Source organism: Cyprinodon tularosa, unplaced genomic scaffold (assembly GCF_016077235.1).
Source record: "Cyprinodon tularosa strain WSP-4 unplaced genomic scaffold, ASM1607723v1 ctg54, whole genome shotgun sequence".
In the NCBI taxonomy this organism is placed as follows: domain Eukaryota; kingdom Metazoa; phylum Chordata; class Actinopteri; order Cyprinodontiformes; family Cyprinodontidae; genus Cyprinodon; species Cyprinodon tularosa.
Genome location: NW_024039274.1, coordinates 193,687 through 207,214, shown reverse-complemented (window position 1 = coordinate 207,214; position 13,528 = coordinate 193,687). Strand labels below are relative to the sequence as shown.

The 13,528-nt window shown below is 37.7% G+C and overlaps 1 protein-coding gene across 1 annotated transcript in view; it reads right to left on the bottom strand.

Moving 5' to 3' along the window:
* gfra4a (GDNF family receptor alpha 4a) overlaps positions 1-13,528 on the bottom strand; it is a 71,706-nt gene that overhangs the window by 42,432 nt on the left and 15,746 nt on the right. The window contains exons 4-5 of the mRNA XM_038304703.1: positions 13,037-13,117; positions 439-778 (exon numbers count right to left, since the gene is read on the bottom strand). Of these exons, the coding sequence (XP_038160631.1) occupies positions 439-778; positions 13,037-13,117 (421 nt within the window). The remainder of the gene's footprint in view (positions 1-438; positions 779-13,036; positions 13,118-13,528) is intronic.

The window sequence follows — 13,528 nt, the reverse complement described above, 5'->3', positions numbered from 1 at the left end:
TAGCTTTAAATGGAGACGGGATGTCTGCCTCATGGACTAAAACTGGGAGTTGGTTCCACAGGAGAGAGTAACAAGAAGAACTCATAAAGCTTTCCTGAGCTATATTATTTTAAAAATTTCCATTTATCTTCCTGTTAGTATATTGAGATATTTCAGGCTAAATTGTATCATGACACATATATCATAATACGTATCATATTGCAATATCCTTGCCAAGTCCCACCCCTAATGCCGACACAGTTATTAATGGTTGGTGAGATAAATACTGTTTGTAATCTCCTGACAAAAGCCTATTTCAGGAATCTCAAATTATACCTTTAGGGTAGTATGTGCTGAATGGTTTACATGCAAACAGAGAATAGTTGACCTATAACAGAGTTCAGGCAGTTTTTAAAAAACAGTCTAAACAGGGATTTATCAGAAAACAAGCATACATACCTGCACACATAGTCTTGTTTGCAGTCTCGCAGCTGAGCCAGGCAGTTGGGCTTGTCCTTTTCTTCATAAGAGCAAGATGGCACAATGGTTTGCCTGCGGCGCTCGGCGCAGGCTGTGTCGGTGCAGGGACAGAACAACAGCTCATGGGTGTAGTCAGGGGGAACGCGGTCAAAGAACTTCCTGAGCGCCTTGTTGCACTTTGGTCGGTTACATGGCCCTGAGCGGGCTGACGGCTGGATGCAGGCTGAGACGTACTCTGTGCGCAGCTTCTGACATGTCTCATCTATGTTGCACGCTTTGGCGGCATCCAGGCAGCGGTTCACTGTCGTTACTTCAGACTCTGAGGGATAAAAAAAACAAAAAACAAATGAAAGATAAAAAGCCTTTCTATCCCTCTGTGTGATGTGAGAAATTCAAATCCCAGGCAATGTTTACAAAGGATTTCAGGACTTAATTGGAGCTGATCCCGGCTCACCGCACTCACCTGTGGACTCGGGCACAGTGTTGCATTTACAAATGAAACCATAAAACTGCATCTTGAATTAAAATCTAAAGTGATGATTATTTGCAATAAGCTTCTTTCCAATGAATAGAGCATGAATGGTGTTTAAATGTTGCATGAGCTTGGGTGCTGGATGTGTTTCAGCCAAGGCCTAATAGCTGAATATTTCATTCTGTGAGGTTAATGCAGAGTGGCAGTGCAGAACTAGGGGCTCCTCCATCTCTCCAACCACACAACAAGGCCTGTAATTACCGCTTCTTCCCCTTTATCCACCTATTCATCCATCCAACACACATTCTCCACATCTGGGGCAATCGCTCAAACTCCCGATTCTCTCCTTCCCTACCCCTTTTCTTTCCATTCTCACATATTTTTCCCTACTTTGTTTAGTTCACTCTCTCTATGTTCTACGTCAGCTCTTTCCTCTCAGCCTGGTCCATCTCTTCCTCCCTCAGTGCCCAAGCTTCTGCTGACTTCCCTGTTAATGAGCCTCCTCTGTGGAGGAAGTGAAAAGCCCCCTTCATAACCTCCTATTTTTTTGGTCACATTATTTCCCAATCCATCATCATGCGTTCATGTTTTCTTTCTTTCTTTTTTTCTTCTCCAAGCGATCCCCCCTACAGGCAACACTGCCATGATGACACTCAGTTCCTCTGGCAGATACAGCCGCTCATTAGTTTGTTAAGTGCCTGTGGTTGTCTCTCCAGGTGGATTTAACTCTGGACGAGCTGTCACAAAAAATGGAGTGACCTTGGAGAGTGAGCCAACGGCCCATCACAAAGCCCAGGTTGCTGTATTTCTGACTTGAATACTTGAAAGCCCACAGGGGTAAATTGGTTGGAGTTTGGCAAATTGTATTCTCTAGTGGCATAAGTGGCAAGGTCAGAGCATACATTGTAATTCTAAATTGTTGTTCATTATGTTCCCTTTTATTTAGGGTCTCTACATATCAATTTGTAACCGTACAATGAAGTTGACAAGCCTAAAACTTATACTTATTTAAAAAAAAAAAGTTAACTAATCCCCAGCAATGTTTTAAAAGCTTTAACCATACAGATTCAATTCAATTCAGTTTATTTATGTTTATAGCTCCAATTCACAACACATCTCAGGCCACTTTATAGAGACAATACAGTCAGACTGGTTAAAAGCTGATTGACTTCAAGACATGTTCCTCCTAGATGAGCTAGAAGCAACAATTTTCACATGCATTTTGTCGTTGACTCATGCATGTAGTGACTGTGGAGAGTGTACACCCTCTCCACAGTGGGTTTGGTTGTGGCCGGTGTCTCGGAAGCATCTTGCTCACTAGTGAGTAACTTAGTGCTAGTAGGTTCCCAATGGGAAATTACATTGGGACCAAGTAGCACTAAATTGGTGACTTAGAATCGACACTGTCAAAGAATGCTATGGACAGCGGAAAAATGAAAGAGGAGGAGAGTTTTGTGTCAGAAATTGTGGATGAGTCTCCTCTGTCATACATTTTTTATTTACAGGAGGAAAACAGGGATGACGTTGTTGTGGAAAGGGACGCCAGGGCGGCAGAAGCTTGGTTTGGTGTAGAAGGCTTACAGCCGTACATGTTTGAGCCCTTGCCTCACAACGCTGCCAGTTCTGTTAGCTCTACGCCTGCCGAAGACACGGACATCCATCCCCGTGAACACTGGAGCGGAACTTAACAGTCAAGTAAATACTGATTCTTATTTCTTATTTCAACCGTTGAGTATATTAGCTTTGACATGTGAATCAAGATGCTATGACCAAAATAATTTGATTGATAGATGACCGTTGATATATGATAGGCCGAATTTAAGCGTACAAGCTGACGTAATACCAACTGGCCTGTATAAAATAACGAAAAAATTATGCAGTATTTAATACAGGATTTTTTTTTTTAAAGATATTTTTTACATTTTGGGACGATATTATCTGATAAAGAGTACCTTTATATGCATGTTTAAGCCAGAATAATTCAACAGCAGACTCACCTTTCAAATACAGAGAGTATAAAATCATGGGTGGAAGTCACTGCAGTCATTGAAACTTAAAATAGACACTGTAAACCTTTCATGTTGTTGTTGTAAAAAAAAAAAGACCTCTGAATGTCTACACCAAACTAAGAGGTTCCCTAGTGAGTCTGGATCATCTGGATCTAAAAAGCTGATTTCCGTATTGCTCAAACAAGCAACTTGTTGCATCAGATGCACAACCAACATAAACTCAGCTGGTGGTATGCATTTTTCCAACCAGTGAGCACGAAGTGGAAAATTTTTGTGTGTGGAAGCACAATTTGTATCCCTCCTTCTGGCCAATGATGCATTAAAAAGCTTCTCTCTGGGTGCAGAGCATGCAATGTGTCTGAATAGAAGCAGTCTCTCGACATCACTGACTTTAGTGCTGTTAGCTGATTAATTGGTCTAGGGTGAAGCACTTTGTTATTTGAATACTCTTCCAAATATGATGAGCTGCAGCTCTGGTTTGCATCTATGAAAAGGGTCATTACTCTGTTTGAGGGAGACATGCTATAAGGGTGGAAAAACATCCATTAATCACGCCTCCGTTATTTTGGCAGCCGACTCGTCGAGATGCACAGCATGGATGTTAACTTTGACCTCCTGTGTAGTTACTGGAAATAAAATAAAATTATGAGGAAGCAGCACAGTGCTAGCCCGACCACGATAGTTTAAAGCAGACTGGAACAATGGATATAATTTGAGTAAGCAGCATATGTAATTCTGCACACTTTTAGTAATTCTGAAGTTTCTCCAGCTATTTTCATTAATTCTTTTTTTTCTTCTTTTAAGTTAGATAACCCGTTATCTGAGATACATTAATATATTCTGGCAAAATTCAACAATAAACCAGAATAAATCAACATCTGTCTTACAGAAGTTAACATGTAAGGTTACTGTAAAATTTGTACATTTTTGATTTGCAGATATCAACATATATCTTATGTATAATGGCTCATTAAAACTTTGAAGCAGCAATGCAGGGTTGCATTGTCTAAATAGTGAATTAGAATTTTTGTATTTTTAAAAGAGGACTAGGAAAGTTTTTTGCGGGCAGAGCTCATATGCTGCTTTCTTACATCATGTAATTTTGCCAAAAATAATAATTCAACAAATAAACAATTGGCCAAACACAAAATCCCTTATTTTGTTATTTATGAGAAGATATCTCTTACCTGAAGCAGTGATTAATTAAGTTATTCTAAAGGAAGGTGTGACATAATGAAATGGGGGTGGAGAGAGCACTCTTTGTAAAACAGTGTTTTAGAAATATTTTTAAAATAGAGACAAAAAGATTACAGATTTCATTAAGTTGAAGTTTAGGACAGTGGGTGAAGTATTACTTCAACAACTCCATGTTTTTTCCTCAGAGCAGGTATAGGCCTCTGATAGTGCATCTCAGGTTTTAGCTTTGCCACTTCAGGATTGAAGTTGCCCATTTTGGTTATACTTTAAGTATACGGACCTTATTCCAGGTAGTGTTGCTATAGAGTTGACTCTGGGTTCAACTTCCAGTAGTTCACTGAAAGTTGCAGTAAAACTGTGTGTTTCAGAAGCTAATTGTTTGTATTTTGAAAGACACTATTGAACTTTTGCCAAATTTCTTAATTATTTACTGCTTTGAAGAGTGAACACTAAAAACTACCTCTACTCTGTACGTGTGTGAGGCTTCAGTATTTGTTGTTATTCAAGGATAAAGTTATACTCACATAAAGCTCAGGTTTCTACGAGTGCGTGTGTGAACATTCAACAACAAAAGTGAAAGAAGATGGATCCTGCCATACTTATTTCTAATAGCTCTATTGCAAAATGGTTGAAAGTCCGATATGTGCCTTTCAGTTTGTCAACATAAACTCCAATGATGAAAGTATTCTAGCCCTGTTGAGGCAAGGCTATGAAGAGCCATCAAAAAAGAAGCATAAAAAAGTTTAATAACTGTGCTGTAAGAACACTAACTATAATTTTAGTTTGTAGATAAAAAATGTAGTCCTGTTTCAGGAGAGGTAATAATTCATCAGTGACACCATTTTCTTACAGCCTAGTCAATATATTCAAAATAAAACCAAAACCCTCTTCGGACAGTCACACATTATGCACATTTCATGTCTCTAAGTAAATTAAATAAAGGTAAAAAGATCAATAAATTCAGATATTTATTTTCCCCTCCTGGTAGTCTAGTGGAAAGGCTGCATGATGACTCTGGTCCCACTGGTTATAATCATCCTATTTCTCCTGAAAACGGCACTATATGCCACTCTTGGTGATTAGTGGTATTAAGGCTCTGATAGGGCTCGATTTCTGCTTTGATTTAAGACTAAGTCAAATTTCATAACTAACTTTTATTGCAGTGTGCAATTAGAGTACATTACTTCATTTCCTATATTTTAACAGTTAAGCTCATCTGCTAACTTGCTCTCCTAGACAAAGCCACCTATGAAACTAATGTACTGCTACCTTTTCTAACATAGAAAGTATTAATAGATCAGAGCTTGTGTGTTCCACTTGTACGTCTTCTTCTGTCTCCCTGATCCCCCAGTCGGCCTCGGCAGATGGCTGCTAACACTGAGCCTGGTTCTGCTGGAGGATTCTTCCTGAGTTTGTCCTCTTCACTGTTGCTGCATATGTGTTTGGTGTTAGGGATTACTGTAAGTGAATGTTTACTGTTGCCACATGCTCATTCAGGAAGAATGTTTTCTGCAAGACAAAGACTAAAACTAATCAGATGCTTTTCCTTAGATACAAAACTTTGAACCAATCTGACTGTATGATCTGAGTGAATTATCTCTGTAAATCTTTAGTGGCATAATGTGTTGTTGCTACATAAATACATTGAATTGAATTAGGTTTTCATTAACAAAAAAAATCACACACATCAGCACTTTTAGAAATAAGGTGAAAGATTATTAATTTAATTGATCCTAAAATGATAAAACAGGGTATCTCTGTGATATTGTACTCCATTTAGCCATTCTATTATCTGATTTGTTTTTGCAGCCTGAATAAATGCAAGACATGTCTTGATGTTTCACAGAAACACAGCTTCCTGACCTCTTACACCATTTGTTCTTCCTCACCAGGACTGAAAATACCTTACTTTTAGTTTTTGAGCACTTTAACAATAGTGAGTTCAAGTAAGGTTTGGATTTATAGCACGGTACACACACAAATTGAATTAAAGTGATTGATTGGAAAACAAAGTAACAAAGATAAAGGTGTGAAAAAAAACTCTACAATATATGCTTCTATTATATTATTGTTTTATCTGTTTTCTAACAATTTAAAACAGTGTTTTTGGGATACATGAATATGTTTAAAAAGTCAGTATTTTTTATTTGCTTACAGTTTTATTTTTTTAATAAATAAAATGTTTTATAAAGAAAAGCAAGAGTTGACATGAACTAACTGCTGTAATCTCATGGCTAAACTACAACATTCTAGGTAGAAAGCAGGACATTAGAGTTAGAATTAGATTTAAGACCAGAGCAGTTTTGCAAAGGGTAAAAGAATTTTATACAAACAAAGATGCTACAAGCTGTCCTTACCAACTTACCTTCAGGCCAATAGCAGTTTATGATTTCTGATCCTAATAATGAAAACGTATAAAAAAAAATAAAAAAAAAATTTATTAAAGTAATAACTCCCTCTGTGTTCCAGTGGTGCAGGACTTTGACTTTACTGGGGTGGCCGGGGTTGGATTGCTCAATATGAAAAAATTTTACCAATCTGTTGGAAAGTTATAATAACTTGCTGTGGTGACCCCTGAATAAAGAAGCAGCTGAACGGACTTATGACTTTCAAGAAATAAAGAAACCCAGAAAGGGAAAATGCAGACATGAATACATGTTAGCATCTTTTAGGAAATCTGCTCCTCAGATATTAAATCTCTCATTCTTTGAATTAAGCAGCATAGCTGATTTAAAAGCATCAATATCAGTACAGCTCTCACAGCTTGGTGGGGATATCTAAAACTAAATAGAGCTTCAGTTCTCCAAACCAGACAAAAACACATTTCGAAAATCCAGACATTTTTCAAAAAAAAGTTATTTTATGTTTTTAGTTTGAAATTATTATAACATTAAGGACATATTCTATACATTGTTATTTTTTTGTTTTGGTATAGTTTATTTTTAGCTTGGATTTTTAGGTTGCATTCATTAATTACTGTAATGATCAACATATGAATTATTAAACTATATCGAATGCAACCTGATTATATACATGATAAAAACTAGTGTTGCACCGATACCAGTATCAGACGGGGCCCCGATTCTGCCCTAAAATGGTGGTATCGGTATTGGCGAGTACCAACAAATAGGGCATCGATACCATTTTGAGAGCCATACGTTTATTCAACTATTGTCACCCACTCCTGGTAGGCAATGAAAAGTTCTACTGGATTCACTTTGTATTAGATTTTTTCCTGCTTCACAAAGGTAGGCAGCAGCTTGACAAAGCCATGATGGCAATTATTTTACAATATTATGGTATCAGTATCGGCCGATACTGCACAGCCAGGTATCGGGTATCGGTATCGGGGCCAAAAAATGGCATCGGCGCAACACTAATTAAAACAGGCATTCTGATCTTGTACTTGGCACCCCGTCTTAGTTTTCAACTTTGTAGGCAGAGCTGTAAAGATACTGATCCAGTCATCAATTCTACTAAAGATAAACATGTATTAACTTTTAAAGTTCCTACATTATTCCTTAAAACCTTGAGAGGTCTTTATGTGCCTCTGTAGGTTCAGATCTGAGTCCATCACTACCCCCAGATTCAGATCCTGATTGGTGGTTTCTAGCTTTATTAATTTATGCTGTCTGCTAATTTTTAAACACTCTTCTTTAGGTCTAAAAAAATGATAACTTCAACTTTGTAACATCCATGATTTGATCTATTCTTTGCATTTTTTCAGCATGAATAGATTCATAGCCAACTGGTGATATTGTTATTTTCATGGCTGGTTGCCATCTGCATAGTTGTTGTTAGTTAGATACATCTCCATACCTACAGCTGGTTTGCATTATTCCCAGTAGACTAAAGAAGGAACAGCAGTATGCAAGTGAGTGGATTAACAGTCATGGCGGCTCTCATATGTACCCGTATTACACGACCTTGCCACAGGATATTTACAACTGCATTGTACACACAGCAATGACTAAAGAATTACGGCCTAGCGTGCAGAGCTACAATCAAGCAATCAGGCCTCCACTTGAAGATGAAAGGGAAACTGAGAGCATAATCTACTTTATTACTAATCCAGGTAATTATCTTTCGTCTTGGGAGCACTAATAGAAAGACTCATTTTCTTCCCAAATGATGGCCTTTATATATCAAAGAAGGGGTTTAAATTGTTTAAAGTTTTGTACCCTGTCCCGAAACTGTAGAAACTGAAGTCCACACCCTTGCTCCCAATAATTTTACTATTCCTCATCAGAGTAGAGACTCAGGAAAAGGTCAAACATAGTTTAAAGACATACATCTATTGAATGTCTAATATCAGAAATACTTTAATTTACAGCACGAGTGGCTCGTTTTTTTTGACAGTAGGCTGACTGGAAAGGCGTCCAGCTAGGACCAAGGGATTTGAACCCTGGTGAGCCTGAGGTCATGCACGCTAACCACTGGGGGACCAAAGCATGCCCCAAACATCCTTTATTTTCACTCAGTCATACTGACACAAAATACTTTGCAATAATAAAGCACAGGACAGATAAACAGAGAGCAAAGTCCTGTTAGTATGTGTCAAGAAGATCCAGCACTATAATTCTAGAGCTCTAATTAGTGATACAGTTGTCCTTTAGCTCCTTTACACCAATTTACTTTTATGTATTGGTATATTTCAGATGTTTGTTTGCATTATGCTTTGCAACACTCCCTCCTACTCAGCATGCCTGGAGCAAACACTTATTGGGGAGAAACCTCGAGCAGAAGCTAGCTGTACCTTCTCAGGGTTTGAGTAGACAGAGGCCTCTCACACAAAGAAAAACCTCCATGTTTTGTATGGGGACTTTTCATTGACATCAATTGAATCATATGACCTAACCTAGACCTTTACTCTAACCTAACCTTAACCATTACCAGCATACCTCTAACTCACAAGTACCTGGAAGTCCCCTTAGTACAGTAAAAGTACAATTTTTTGTCATAGGTCATAAACAGGTCTTTTAAATGGCTGTTGATGAATTTTGCCCCAGTCATCTTTGCAGGGCAACATTCATTTAGTCACAATGGGGTGTTTTTGGGCATGAGTTACAGTTCATACCAAAGTATCTCCACCAGATTTAAATCCAGATATTGACTTTGGATTTCTTTTCTTTAGCTATTCTAAGGTGCAGTGTAAATTCTCAGTCATTTGCCAACCACAATACATGATTGAATTGTAAGCAAACAGACTTTGCTCTGTTTTTCTAAAAATGTTTCAACACCTATCCAAGGGTCTTTTCCAATTCTGTCAGCTCGCACTACAGCAACAGTACCCTGCAAAAATATTGTTTAGTTTTTTTCCGTCGGATTGGTGACATATTTCCACCCTAGGGTACAAAAGGTTTCACCCAGTGACTCTCGTAAAAAGTCCTACATGCGCAGTAGCCCCTCTGCAGTACAGAAGTATAGTAGAGCTCTGGGTGGATCAAAGCTACGCCCTGAGGTGACAGGAACTGTCATAACAGTTGTTGCTCAGGTGATTGACATGTCGAGTCAATTGAGAGAGGGAGGCAAACTTACCAAGAGGTGAAACTGTTTGGACCTGATCAGCTTAAGATCAACATTAATCAGCATTCCAAAAGACAGATGGAGACGGTACACTCTGGCCGTTTCTAATTATGTGTACCTGTGCGTTTTCATGTGCTTGTGTACTTGAAAAATGAGGTCAGCCTCAGCCATAGTATTGTTCCAATTCACAAGAACAAGAAGCCGAGAACAGACAAAGTCCCTGGATGTTCTTCTCACCCCTCCCTCTTTACCGAGCATGCATCAGAGCAGACTTGTCCGTTCTTGAGATTGAAACATTATTTGAGGCGAGAACATTATACTTTTAAGCTCTATTATATTGCCCATTTACTGATTTAGTGCATAATTTTAAAAAAGTTCTGATGTTGAGAGGACCGCGTCAACCAGCGGACCTCGGAGTCTAACCGCAGCCAGGGCTAACATTAGCCTGTCTGCAGCAGCCCTCTCTCGGCATAGCCGTTTGTAAAGTACCACTGGCTCTGATGCCGATTTTTTATTTTTATTTGGCAAAATGTAAACTTTTTGTGTTATTATTATTCCCCCAGCCCTGCGATGGACTGGCGACCTGTCCAGGGTGTACCCCGCCTCTCGCCCATTGACTGCTGGAGATAGGCACCAGCACCCCTCGCGACCCCACTCGGGACAAGCGCGTAAAGAAAATGGATGGATGGATTATTCCCCTATTAAGTGAAAAAAGGTAGAATTTATTACTATCTTGAGACTATTAATAGCAGGAGGTGAAATGCTGCTCGAGACGAGCGGAGCGTGAGGTGAAGTCAAACGGACGCTTCTCTTCCAATTGACCCATGTTTATGCTGCATGCTCCCGTTCTCCCCAAGTCCACACTTTACTGTGTTCTTCTCAAGAACATACTTTTCAAGGACACAAGTCTGTACTCGCATTCTTGTGAATTGAAAAATGGCCTACTGTATTTCTTTTTCCATGACCTGGTATAGCTACAAGGCTTGGTAATTGCATGAAGCGAGGCTAACACTTTATTCAGCTGCCTTGACTGCCTCCATCCATTTCAAACATCAGGATCTGACCCAGCATGGATAAAGACAGGTATGACTGATTTAAAGCAGTTTTTAGAAAAGGTACAGAAGCATGAACAATCTGGGATTCACATGGAAAATAATATAAGAGTGTACTTTTTCTAGATGTTTATTAATTTGCATAGTTGCTCTTAAATAAACACATTCTCAGAAAACAAATAGTTTTTATATATATATTAAAATTTATTATGCTGACTAATAGCTTCTGCATTATTAACCTGGTTCATTATTTTTTTAGGTTTGTGACATAATATTTGACCATGCAAAACACAGATTTTCCCTCATAAAGCCTCAGAAGGGCAGGATTTATGTACAAAAAGTAAACCTGTACATAAAACTATGTTTTATTTCTATAAACTGTTTTTATTATGTTTTTGTTGTTCTTATTCACATAAATATACTGACTTTATCACTTAAGACAGAGAAGACAAATGATTATAGTTTTACTATTCTATAACCGGAAGTCAGCTTTTATTTTATAATAGGGATATGTCATGCAACTGTAGAATGAATTGCTTGATTTCTTGAAGGTTTGAAATAATTAAATGTGTAATTGATTATCTTTCATTGCTACAAGAAACCTTGCATTTCCACATCTCAGCATATTCAAAATCCTTCTAAAAATCATCTAAGGGTCAACAGGAGTGTAACAGCGTGAGACACTGAGCTAAATCTCCAGACCTTAAATGTGTTTATAAAAATAAACTGCATATATCAATGCATATCCAGTGTATTGGTTAATTTATGCAAACTGCTTTCTTCAAACTAACAAATCTAAATGATCAACATTTAAATAATAAACTTTTTGTTTGTAATGAAGAAATTTTTTATCTAATAGTTATCTTATTTAAAACATAATTCACACACTCTCTGTTTCAACTTAACTCATCCAGAGTTCAACGGATGTCAGACAAACAAAAGCGGTTCACTTCATGCTCCCTTTCATGGCAAGAAAAATAACTTTATTTGAAAAAGTAAATAGCTGTCTCTGTGTTTCTCGTTCTAAACTAATGTGCATTTTTTGTTTTATTTTTCTGCCTCTTCCTTTTCGTCTCCAACCCAGTTTCTTTGCTGTCTGCTGCATTAAAGTAAATAGGTAATTAAACTATGCCTTGGGGGCAAACAGCCACACATAGCAGCCCCAAGGCTTGCCCACAGGCTCAGAGGAAAGACAAAAGGAGAGTGAGGCCTGTAACTCATCAAACACTTTACAAAGCCACCTGTATATCCACCGCTATGTTCTGTCAAATGTGCAGAATAACAACTGCTTTTACTGAGACTATCCCTGATACTTGTGCTGATTTCCTCACATTATAAGTTTCAACCTTGTATCTTATTGGGATTTTAAGTGTTTATCAACACAAGGTTTTGTGTAGAAGGTGAAAAGATTTTCAACATATTTATAAATCCATTAAATCTGGAATTTCTAGCACCTCTAAATTTTAGAATATTTTGAAAAAAGCTCAATGTTATAAAAAAGTTGAACTCATATATTGATTCATTACACATAGAGTGACATTTTTCAGTATTTTCTACTTTTGATTTTGCTGATTATGCCTTAGAAATAATGAAAACCCAAAATTCAATGAGTTAGAACATTAGAATATAACTTAAGATGATAAAAAAGCGAACATTTTAATAGAAATGTCAGGCTTCTAAAAGTGATGTTCTTTTCTATGGATTCAATTTTGCTTACACCTCTTTCCATGGATTAATGCATCACGGCGTTCAGCATACTGCCATGCTGAGGTGTAATAATGACAGTACGCTCATGGATTCCCTCTGCTGTTCAGATCAAGACAGCTTAATGGCTGATCAACCACAGTAAATGGTCATTCAACCAGCTTTTGGTACATTTGCGAGAATGACCAGGTGTCAGGTTCTGCTTGACAATGAAATCAGATTTCCAGAAAGCTTGTATTTTCCTCCTTAGTCCCGTTTCAGGAACGTCTCTACATCAGAAATACATTAGTAGCTCAGATCTAAGACAGATCCGTCTGTAGTGGCACTTGATTCACTGATTCCAGCCTCAGTCTTGTGGAGCTTCTCCAAATTCTTCAATATTTCTTTGTGTGATAGATCTCTAGAGGCACCAGTTCAGTAACTGTTAAATAAACTGACATGAAAGGCAACCAAGTTTGTGGTTGTAACCTAACCAGTGATATTGTGTTTTGTAAGGCAGCGTTGTCCAGTGGGTCAATTTATTGTCAATGTTTAATGTCTCCTTTGACATAAGTATTGTTTATTATAATATTGTTCTTTAATTTGTGTCCAAATAAGGCAGGGTCATGATAATTTACCTGCAGCGATGGAAGCCAGACGCACGTAGTCAGAACCCCTTTCCTCTGGCTCATACGGGTAGCTCTCCACCAGGCTCAGTCCTGCAAACACAAAACATATAAAACAGATCAATGGTTGGTAAATATCACAAATGCATGAAAATAATGAAACAATAATCCTTTTCCTGATTTCATTATCTATTAAAAGGAAATAATATAACAGAATGAATAGAGTGACTAAGTGTGAATAAAGTTAGAGATTTTCTTTGGAAAACTTTTCTTTGTTTGTTCTCTTATCATTGGAACAGCAATGATAAGAGAACATTAGAACACTAAGCATTAATGTGAATCTTTCAAAAAATGTATTTAAAGTTGGCCAGTTCTTATCTTTATTTAGCTCAGAGACAAAATTTCATAATATGCATTTTTTTTAACAAAAATGTCTGTCCTAACGTAGCCTTGATAAAGAATAGCTCTTTGAATCAACCCTAAAATATTTCAACAACATAAAAA